We start from the raw sequence: 12,088 nt of genomic DNA on the forward strand, positions 1-12,088 counted from the left end.
TACTTGAGAAGAATACTAACTTAATTCCAGTAAAATATAGAAAGTTTGCTCCATAGAGCTCTATTTACTCCTTTTTTGTTATATTATCGTATACCTGAAATGTAAACTGAACAGTATAGTGTTATGATGTCTTTTCAAGAGTTAAGGGAGGAAAAGAGAAGAACATATATTTATGTAGTCTTTTTATTTACCCTAATGTTTCCTTTTTTTTGGTGTTCTTTATGTGTTCAGGTGGATTTGAATTACCACATGTTGTCATTTCCTGTCATCTTGAAGGATTGTAGCTTCTTTTTTTGTGCAAGGCAGGTTTGCTAGCAATAGAGTCTCCCAGTCCTTGTCTGGAAATGTTTTTATTTACTCATCATTTTAAAAGAATAGTTTGCTGGATGTATAGAATTATTGATTGACACTTCTTTTTAACAGTTTGAATTTATCATTCCTCTGTCTTTTGTCCTTTATTTTTATTATTATTATTTTTTTGCGGTATGCGGGCCTCTCACTGTTGTGGCCTCTCCCATTAGGGAGCACAGGCTCTGGACACGCAGGCTCCGTGGCCATGGCTTACGGGCCCAGCCGCTCTGCGGCATATGGGATCTTCCCGGACCAGGGCAACCTGCATCGGCAGGCGGACTCTCAACCACTGTGCCACCAGGGAAGCCCCCTTTATTGTTGTTTTATGTGAAGTCAGCTGTTAATTATAGTGTAGTTCCACTGTATAAGTCTTTTACCATTGCTTCTTTCTGAATTTAGCCTTTGTCTTTCAACAGTGACTAGCTGTTGATCTGTTTCTGTTTATTTTATTTTGGGTTTAATTTATCTTCTTGTGTTTGTAGATTAATATTTTTGTCAAATTTTGGAAGTTTTCTGCCCTCACCTCTTCAAATATTTTTTTTCAGCCCTTTTTCCTCTCTCATGTGTGGTACTCCTATTACATGTAAGTTGGTATGCTTGATATTATCCCACAGCTCTCCCTGGTTCTCTGTTATTATTCAGTTTTTTTCTTATGATGTTCATATTGGATAGTTTCTGTTGATCTTCAAGTTCATTGGTTATTCTTCTTTCTCAAATGTATTGTTGAACTTCTCTAGTGAATTTAAAATTTTGTTACTATACTTTTCAACTCTAGGATTTTCATCTGGTTCTTTTTTTCTTAAAATTGAGATTAATTTACATTACATAAAATGCACCAATTAAGGCATTCAGTTCAGTGTTTTTTAGTTGGTTCACAAGGTCATGCAACCATTATTACTATCTAATTTCAGAACATTTTTATCACCCCAAAAGAAATGTTATACCCATTAGCATTCGCCCCTCCTACCCCACTTGCCCCAACCCCTAGCAAACACTAATTTACTTTCTGTTTTGATGGATTTGCCTATTCTGGACATGAATGGAATCATACAGTATGTGGCCTTTTGCATCTGACTTGTTTCACATAGCTTAATGTTTTCAAGGTTCATCTGTGTTGTAGCATGTATCAGTACTTAAGTCCTTTTGATGGCTGAATAATATTCCATTAAGTGGATATGAATATACCACATTCTGTGTATCCGTTCATCACACTTTACTCTTTCTTTGTATGTCTCATAATTTTATTGTTGAACACAGAAAAATTTGGATAATATAGCAACTCTGTGTTCTAATTTTTTCCCCTGAGGGTTGTTGCCATTGTTTTATTAGTGTGTTCAGTAACATGTCTGTACTAAATCTGTGTAGTCTGTATGGTGTACAGTGTGTGACTGCTAATATCTCTGCTCAGCTTAAAATCTTTATTGTATTTTTAAACCTGGCTAGGTGCCTTGTGTAAGCATAGCTTGGGTCAGCCAGTGATTGGCCTTTGCTTGTACACTTTGTTTCATTATATGCTTCTCCCTTACGCTGATGATTCTTTGTGTGTTTTCAAGGTTCAAGCAGTTTTAAAGTTTGCCCTGGCTTTTGTTTTCCTTTGGGATCTTTTGCATTTCTCTGCATGCGCACCCTCTCATGGTTTACCAGGGATTTGCAGATAGCTTGATCCGTCTCTGGTTTTTCCTGCATGGGTAGGTAGAGAACTTATTAAGAACCCTTATGGCCATGTTATTTTTTGGATCTTCCTGCTAAATGTCTGGCTAATGTGCTGGTCCTTTACTTACTACAACTTCATGCTTGTTGAGCCACTGTTCTTGCCATTTCTTTGGCACTAAGATTGCTACTATTATTGGTAACACTTTTTTTTGGGGGGGGGGTACTTTTTTCTGTGCTTAAATCTAAATCATGCCAGCCTCTTCTGCAGGTGAATCTACTTGTTTTTAAGGCTTGTCTTCCCTTGTATAATTACCATGGCAACCCAGCTGGGAGGGAATATGGGAACAACCTCAGGCAAGAATGCCACAGACCCCCACAGTTCTCACCCAGGCTTCTGTGGTTTTATGAGTAGCCACTTATTCATTTGCTTTATGTTTTTGGTTAATTTCCAGAGCTCTGAAATGTAAAATTGTTTTGACAGTTTTCTCTAGTTTCATCATTGCCTTTTGGGGGGCATTTGCTGATTTACCACCATATTTGGATGTTCCAGCATATCTGAACTCCTTCCCCCCCAGAATGACTCTTCATTAATCAAAACCTTTGAGATGCTGTCTAATAAGAGTTTCTTTTTACTGCATACTCAGAAACACTAAAAGGTTAATGTTTTTGAACTAGAGATTTAAAGTAGAATCGTGTCATATTTTCCTACTACTTCCCTTAAGTTCCTCTAGAACAGTTTTTATTATTTTGTTTCATTAAAGATTTATTCTTTATTATCTATTTTGTATAATATTGTTTATTAAATTAGGTAAGTAAAATTTCTATAGGATTATGAGCTAAAACATTTCTTGCATTCTTCAGTATTTTGTTTTTACCTTATGAGCGAATCTTGTATCAGCTAGTAATAACAAATAAAAATTTGAGTGCTTATTACATTATTCTAAACACTTTACATCTGTGAAATCTTTTAGTCCTAACAACTCTTTGAGTTAGTTATGTAGATATTATTTCCATTTTTATAGGTAGGTAACTTAAAGTCACATACCTGGTAGTGGAAGAGGTAGTTAATAGTTGAAAGGCACTTTCTACTATGTGAGATTATACCTAAAATCAAATTTGCCTATTAAAATTCTCAGGAATACTTTTACATTTTCTTAGGGTTTGGTTTGAATATTGTTTAAAGGATGGCTAAGTCTAGAATAGATACTCTTCTTTTTGGAGAAAAATTCAGTTACAATCTGTGATTTGAATATTTTAATAAAAAATAGAATAATGTGATAAAAATTCTTCTAAAAATAATTGATTTCAAAGTTTCAGTTCACTTAAAACTCAGGGAAGTAAAATTTGTTAATTTGAGAGGGACCATTTCAAATTTCTCTTCCTTAAAGATGAACTGGCAGGGAGACTTGATTAGGTAAAGATAGTTGTTAGGGGCAGGGGAAGGATAGTTGTTGAGTTCTTTGTGCTGACACAGAGAGGAAATAGGGGTCTTGTATTTCTCTTGGGTTTTGTTATCCTGGTAATAGTGTTTGGGGGTATAGAACTGTTGGTGGAAGGTAAAAAGAAATATGTTAAAGAGCAGAAGAGCTATTATTTTAATTAGTTGTAGTTATTTAAGGGTTATAAACCTTTATATATGTGATTGGAGCATTCAGTCCATAAAGCCACAGCACAAAATCACACCACACCACTTGCCTGATAGAGCATTCTCTAGTTGCACACAGAGTAAGAGAAAATAATCTTTTCAGGCCTGAATTTTCAAACTTAAATATAGAAATAAAATGATGGTCACATGGATAAATCAGTTTTATATTTATTAAAAATGTATCTTTAATAAAATATCTTAAATTTATTTAGTCTTATGTACATTGCATTCAAATGATTCTCGAATATAAGGCACTTCTCGGATCACTTGAGGTGCTGTGTTGTATGTTGTAGTTTTTAATTTGGTAAAATTAAATGACTTCCTAATGGAGTCCGTCATTTATCATTAATTAGAAAGACTAGTGACTACTAAGGTTACTGAGTAATACCCACCACTTTAGCTGGTGGGCTTTTTCTTTTTCTGCATTTTTTCTAATGAGTACTTTTGGTAGATTTAAAATAACATGCTTTTATAAAAAGCCACACATTATTAAAAACATTGTAAAATTCTTGTTGAATTTTTAAATAATAGGCTATGTTTTAGAACAGTTTAGGTTTACAGAAAAATTATGCAGAAAGTATAGAGTTTTCCCATAGATTCCCTTTTCTCCCTCACAGTTTCCCCTATTATTAACATCTTTCCTTGGTGTGGTACATTTGTTACATTTGATGAACCAATATTGATATTCCTACTGATTTTTTAAAAGCAGTTGTAATCTAGTTTAATAGATGAACATTTTTGTAATTCTTGTACATAGATGAGATAACCATTGTTCTCATTACTGATTTTTTAAAATACTCATATTGACAATGAAGCACAGTTACTTTGGTCTTTTTAGGGTGGAATAATCAATGATGGTTCTGAATTGATTGGTCCTGTTGAAGCTTATTCGGATTCCCTCACTGATAGCTTTCCTGAATGTACTACAGAAGGTAAGAGATATAAATTTTTTTTTTCGTTTCAGTGGTTTTGATTGTGACAGACTATAAATCATAGTTACATTGCCAAAATTAGGTGGATATAGGAATTTGAGAGTATTTCACTAATTCTAAGATACTTTTTTTCCCTCATGTTTTAACATCACTGATATTGAGTACATAATACTGGGTTGATGATATCTTACATTTAATAGACAGCTTTTTTCTTTCTTAGTGATGTATAAAATAATGATTTGTCCTGTAATTAATGGCTTCTTAGATTTGATGAAATGTGGTATAATGAGTGTTCAGAATTTGTGTTGTCTAGTATAAGAATGCCTTGCTAAAGTTTATTTAGCAGCATCTGACTATCAGACAATTAATTTCAAGACTGGCTTTAAAAGTTTAGTCATGTACCAGAAAGAATAAATCTAAGGCAGTTTTAGTGTTTTTGATATATTTTATAATAACATGAGTCTAAACCAAAGCAATTTTTGTACTTTTAATCACTTTAATTCAAGAATGCTTAATCTCGTTTTATTCCTCTATTAAGCCATCTTTGAATTTTTATGAAGATTTAAAATATATATTTTGGTCTTTGAATTTCCTTAGCTAGTTTTCTTCCAGAAAATATTTTGGAATTAAAAAAGAGAGAGACTTAGGGACAGGGTGGGGAGAGTCTTTAAAAATAGGTAATTAGATTTGTTTGAGATGGTTTAGGTTTGGTTTATATAAAAGAAAAATCATAGACTAGATAATATTTCTTGATCTCTTTCATGAGTAAGAATTTATGGTAGAGGAGAATGGTGTATGACTCTAACATGGGAGGTAGCCATGATCTCATTGTAGTGATGTTTTTGTGGGGATGTATACTGATGTCATACAGTGACAGACATATTGACATAGATCTATTGCAGTAATTCCCATCATGTTTTGGTAGGAACAACAAGTTCCCATCCATTGTGTGGGCTGATGCACTTAAAATTTATTTTTCTTTTGGTGGTACCACATTGAGAAGTGATTAGCTTTTCTTATTTTTCACGATGGCGCGCATTGACTTAAAAGCACAGTCCATTAACTTACACCTACTGTTCTGTGAAATGTATGGGGGACCTTAGGCCCAGGGGTCTCCCTTGGGTCCTCAGTATCTTTGACTCCATCCTGAATCAGCTAAGGTCATAGAAAAACACTGTTGATAGTAATTTTATTTTATAGTCCATCAGGTTTGTTGGGAAAAAAAAAATCTATTCTCCACGACCTATTTTGATCTGAGATCCTTGCTAGGCTTTGGAAAATCTAATCACTGCTTGAGATCCTAAGGTGACTCTGTTTCTAGAACTAGTTTCCTTGGAGGGTGACTTTTCTGGGATAACCTGATCTGGGTGTTGCCTCAGAGCTACACTCCTACTCCTGAGAAAGAGGGAGAGGGCATTTTCTGCCTGTAAATGTGCTGATTTGGTGATGTCCAAGAGAGGACAAGTAGGAGAGTTAGAAAGATTTGTGGGAGAGTATTCAGTGAGGAGTACAGTTCTTGAAAATTACAGAATGTTTCTTTTCTCTCTCTCTTTTTTTTTTTTTTTTTTTTGCGGTACGTGGGCCTCTCACTGTTGTGGCCTCTCCCGTTGAGGAGCACAGGCTCCGGACGCACAGGCTCAGCGGCCATGGCTCACGGGCCCAGCCGCTCCATGGCATGTGGGATCTTCCTGGACCCGGGCACGAACCCGTGTCCCCTGCATTGGCAGGCGGACTCTCAACCACTGTGCCACCAGGGAAGCCCTCTCTTTGTTTTTTGATACAGAAATTGAAAGGTATTTGATTTGGGGATGGTTATATTCTTTGATATCCTTGATAAGTCTTTATTACCTAGGTAGGAGTCAACCATGGTGAGAGAAGGGTGTCCCAGAAGCCTATTTGAGTATAAGGTAATCAGGGATGTGAGTGGTGCAGAGGTCTTTTGCCTTAGTTTAGGAGAGAAGGGGAGGAGCATTATTATTAGGATGACTTTCCTTGGGATGGTGTTGTAAAATGTGGAAGCTGTTCGGAATAAAAAGGTATTGATATTAAAGGAGATATAACCTAAGGTAGATTATAGCTCTAACTTTATAAGCTAGGGTGAGCTTATAATTTATTGTCCAAACTGAGACACTTCTGAGAATTAAAGAAGATGCTACTGTACTTTTTGTACGCCAAGACAACAAGCATAAACCAACAAGCTAGGCAAACTGGGTGAATGGGCCACCCTACCTACAGCAGAGGTAGAGTATATTTGTTTCAGGGTTTATCTTTGACGTTTCAAAAAGATGAGTTTTCCTTGGAAGCAGTTATCATTTAGGAATATGCTTTTATGAAGGAAATTGGGGGCAACATTTCTGTTAAAAACACAGAAAAAGACTTAATGGTACCTAAAAGTAATACTTAAATTTTATCCTTTCAGTGCATAGTTTAGTTTTCTAACTATATTACCATCTCTAAAACACACTGTGATCCTTGAAGAATGAAAAACATGGAACTGGAAATGCTGTTAATGTTTATGTTTTTTACCCCCTCCCTTTAAAAGCCTCTATGCCTGGCTAATTAATCCTGCTGAAAGATACCTGTTGACAAATACAGCTTGGAGTGTTAGACAACTTGCAAATTCATTGTTATTTGAGAGGAAAAATGACTTTTAAATATCATGAGATTGTCTGGCATACTAGCCAAGTGGAAGATTTACTTTCATACCAAAAGGTGTGCAAACCACAGAGACAAACAAGGGAGAGGGCCTCTAGTAGGAAAAGAGCAGGGAAAGCTGGCAGCCAGCCAAGCCCCACAGGTATGCAGTGAAATGGAAGGTTGTAGAGGGATTGTGGTGGCACACACTTGAGATCTGAATTCAGAGCCAAAATATGAGGAGGTGATTTACTCCGTAACAGCTCCTCTGAGTGTAGTATTTTAAACCGTGTTTTGAAGGTGGATTCATTTTTCATACTTGTGATTTAGTTTGCCAGTGGAATGGACCAGAAGGGCAAATCTTAATATATAGTCTGCTGTGCCGAGGTCCTTCAGTTAGAGTGACAGAGAACATATGTAGAGGCTAAGTGATCATCATTTTTATTAGTACCATAAAATGCAATCAACAGGTCTTACTTAATTTACCTTGAAAGAAAGTTTTCTAAGGAAAATGTAAAGAATTAGGTTAGTGGATTTAAAAAAAATTTCATTATTTTATAGTATAGTATGATAGAGGAAACCTCTTTAAGGTTTCATAAAACCAATAATTTGGTGATTAACTGCTAAATGTATTTTATCTGATATGAAATTGAAAATTATAAAATTATTCTGTAGGTTTTTAGATAAAATGTTAATGTTGTTTTATGTTTTTAAAATGAAATGCTGGTTGCTCTTTATCTCCTTTGTTCAGTGAAATTAAACTATATTTTCTCAAAGATGAAAGAAGATTTAATTGATTGTTAACATCTTATTTCCTTTTTAAAATTCCATCTTTTTATTGAATTAAACTTAGCTATAAAGTTACTGTGACATTAGTGGAAACCTGGCCAAAATGGTGCATGGGAATTGAGCTTCTTGGTATGTTTCTCTCATCTGTTGGCCTGTTGGAAGGATGTAGGTTGCTTTACTGCCATGTTGGCCTTGGTATTGGAGCCTTTGATGTTGGTATAAGCTCATCTGGTAAACTGTGTCATTTCCTCTTCCTAGTACATTACTTGACTTCTTTTGCAGTTTTGGGAGGGACATTTTCCAGGTGTATGCAGCGACTAAGAGAAAATAATTAGGTGATCATAACCACAAATACAAATGGAGAGATCTGCTTTTTATATGTAGCATATCTTTAAGAAGAAATATTCTTAAATGTCTCCTGGAGTAGTCAAATTTACCTTTTTTTTTTCTTTTTGCCTGTAAGTTGTGGAGTAAGAGCTCCCTAAGTGCTCATTGTAACAATTGTAGACACAAGAAAGGATCTGTTAAGCGGTCTTGAATTAACTGTTTTTAGAGTAAATGAGATGTATATTTTGAGAATAGCATCTATTGCTAGTCTATGTAAGGGACCTCTTAAAATCACTTTCAGTTCAAGATTTGTGTATTTATTTGGTGTCAGGGTAGTAATTCTTTCTATTATGTAGGTAAGTACAAAGATGACAAAATATAGAAAGCCTAATTAAAAGTAATTTAAATTTAAAGTAGAATTTAGTGCAAATGTCCGCTAGGTGGCACCATGAGAACTGTAAATCTTGTTACTGGGCTAATTCTAGGCCCTCCTGTATTACTTTCGAGTGTGCTTATTCAGTTTGAAGTTCCTTTTTCTCTTAAGTGCTTATCTATCTACTTAACTGTTATTCACTGTCCATTATTAGTTGAATTTCCTTTGGTGGAAAAGTTTAAAATAAATAGGAAAAAAAAGAATAAGTTATTATTCTCACGATAAGCACAAATGAGAATGTGTCATTGTGGTTATGTGTGCATTATAAAACAAATGACACAAATTATAAGTATTGACCCTTAACAACTCTAGGGCTATTGAGGATAACGTTGGATATTAAGAGTTTAGCAGTTGGGTGGGGCAAATAAAAAATGCATGATATTAATATGTTGTGGGAATGGGTTTTAGAATAGAAGGAAAATTGGGAATGATATAGGTAAATCTCTTATCTTACAATTAAAAACTGGAATTTCAGAGAAATTAAGCCAGGTGCCTAAGGCAGTCACGGCACTCCAGATATTTAATAGCAATCACAGAACTCTATTTTGAAATGAGATTTAATTTTATGTAGGGGAAGGCAGTGAGAATACATATTTGGTATAGAAAGCTCAGTGTAAGTTACTTATGTGCTGGTAACAGGTTTGATTTGCAGAGTAGATTATGGAGACTAGCAGCAAAAAAAGTTCATTAGGTAGAAATGGAAGCGAACTCGTAGGTCTTTGTTGTTCATGATAAGGTAGGGTTACAACAGTAAAGTAACAATTAGGGTTGTAATTGTGATTGATTTATTGTTTTATGAGTTTACTCTATTTTTTAAGCAAATATGCAGTAGATATTCTGATGTTCTTTTTATAAAATTTCAACGGTGAAGCAAAGACATGTATCGAGGACATTATAAAAATGTGAAACGTCAAAGGAATGGTTCTTTTTAGTAACAATAGCTATTATTGAATGATGATTTGGTAATCAAGTACAGACTTTTTTTTTGTGGGTGTTTTTATTTTTTTAATTTTAATTAATTAATTTTTACATCTTTATTGGAGTATAATTGCTTTACAGTGGTGTGTTAGTTTCTGCTGTATAACAAAGTGAATCAGCTATGCATATACATGTATCCCCATATCCCCTCCCTCTTGCCTTTCCCTCCCACCCTCCCTATCCCACCCCTCTAGGTGGTCACAGAGCACTGAGCTGATCTCCCTGTGCTAGGCAGCTGCTTCCCACTAGCTATCTATTTTACATTTGGTAGTATATATAAGTCCATGCCACTCTCTTACTTCGTCCCAGTTTACCCTTCCCCCTCCCCGTGTCCTCAAGATCATTCTCTACGTCTGCATCTTTATTCAAGTACAGGAATCTTGACTAACATTAACTTCTAGGTTTAGGTATTCACTTAAAATCATATTTATAAGGGCTCGTTTCTTAATGGAGATTGATATGTATGTCTTCTACCTCAGGGTGACCTTTGTTCTGCTCGCCAGAAATCTTGCTTTGTGTGTGAAGCTTGAGTCATTGCTACTGGGAAAAGTAGAAATTCCCTTTCATTGACGATGGCAATATTTGAACCTCAGGGCTCAGTGAAAGCTATCAGCTAATAATAATGAGGCCATGTATTTTATATATAGTTGGCTATGAGAGACCACCTGTTGTTCTAAAGGAAACTGATCTCTTTTTTGCAGATGGTCTTCAAATACAGATTTCTGATAGCTTATAGTATAAAGATTTATTCTATGGCAACTCAACCTTTTCCCCGGTGCCTGTCTTTCAGAGACGGTGTCCTAGACAGATTACACCACACTGCCCTACTCTGAGCAGTTCAAAGCACAGAAGGTGAGGGTAGGTAGGTGAACTGTTGTAGCTGCTTTTTAACCAGTCGCCTGGGGCCCTCTAATAGCCCTGAGACTTGAATCTCTGTGATATGAACCTGGAGGCAGAACGCTTTCATAGAACCTTTGACTCCCCTCCACCCCCCACCCTTTCCAAAAAAGGCTTAGGTTTTTGACTTGATGGTGTTGGTAAAGGATGCACCTTTTACTCTCATGATGGCCCAGAGGGCCCTTTAAACATGGATTGACTTCAAGTTGGTTTAACTTTTGACAAATAGTCTCTGTATTGTCAGTTGTTGCCCTGCCTTATCCACAGTGTTCTTCCTACTCACCTTAACTGAGAACCTCTTGCTTGCTTGCAGCTCTCTTTATCTTACTTGTTAACTTTCTGGGTTTCAGGGAGCTAGTGTCCATTTCATGTGATATTTATATGTGTAGCTTTGTAAAAAACAGATTAAATGACAGGACTGTGATGTCAAGGAGTTGAGCAAGCACTGTATTAAGTCGATTTATTAAGGACATAGGATGAATAAACTAGGTACTGAGTATTTGCATACCTCTATCTATATTTTTATATTCATTGTTGAGGTGGTAGACGGGGAGTGTTCTTCCTGAGCTGGTTGGGGAATTCCCTTCATTGAGAAGAAGGGAAGGTAGAAATTGCTTCAATATGGAAGAGAAACATAGTAGATAATACTAGATTAGTTGCAGTGTATGGTTGAGGAAATATGATAGGGTTAGGTTTTTCAGGTATATTAGGATGCATCTTAAGAGGAGAATTAAAGGAAGAAAATAAGCAAGGAAGAAGTGTCAGGGGTTAGTCTGCTTTATACAGATCTGTCTTTATAATCATGTCTGCCTTCTCTCTTAAGTGATGTTTCTTGGCACTGGCTGCTGGCCATGATTCACACAGGCCTACATTTTATAAATTATGTCTGTATAACATATCTTTATTTACAAACAAATTCCCAGTTTTAGCTCTTACAAACAAATTCCCAGTTATATCTTCTTTGATATCTTTCACATACAGAGCCTTAAGGACTTGTCATACACATACAGCAAACCTATAGTCCCAGCATACAGAGAAAAGTACTGTTAATGTTTAGTGTACCTTCCTAGACGTTTTTTCTGTGTTTGTTGTTTTAAACTAGAATTATAGTATATATATACTGCTTTGCAGTTTGTTGTTTTTGATTAATAGAGCATGAATACTTTAGCATTAAATATTCTTCTATAACATAATTTTTAATAACTGTAATATTTTATCATAAGGATGTGCCATAATCTCCTATCATTAGAATTTGTTATTTCCAATTGCACTAATTTTTGTGATGTATATTCTTATGTATGGATCTTTTTTTCACATCTCTGTTTATTTCTGGTATAAATTGCTGAATTTCTGGGCCAAAGATACCAGCATGTTTTGCATCTGGTATGCATTGCCAAATTGTCCTCCAAAAAGGTTAAACCAGAACAAGTCTTTTTGTTTCCTTTTGCT

At 35.4% G+C, this 12,088-nt stretch overlaps 1 protein-coding gene across 3 annotated transcripts in view; it reads left to right on the forward strand.

Moving 5' to 3' along the window:
• RPS6KC1 (ribosomal protein S6 kinase C1) overlaps positions 1-12,088 on the forward strand; it is a 197,708-nt gene that overhangs the window by 54,650 nt on the left and 130,970 nt on the right. For all 3 annotated transcript variants that reach the window (XM_082616018.1, XM_082616023.1, XM_082616019.1), the window contains exon 5: positions 4,488-4,581. In XM_082616018.1, the coding sequence (XP_082472144.1) occupies positions 4,488-4,581 (94 nt within the window). The remainder of the gene's footprint in view (positions 1-4,487; positions 4,582-12,088) is intronic.

Source organism: Mesoplodon mirus (assembly GCF_964341445.2).
Source record: "Mesoplodon mirus genome assembly, chromosome: 3".
NCBI classification, from domain to species: Eukaryota; Metazoa; Chordata; class Mammalia; order Artiodactyla; family Ziphiidae; genus Mesoplodon; species Mesoplodon mirus.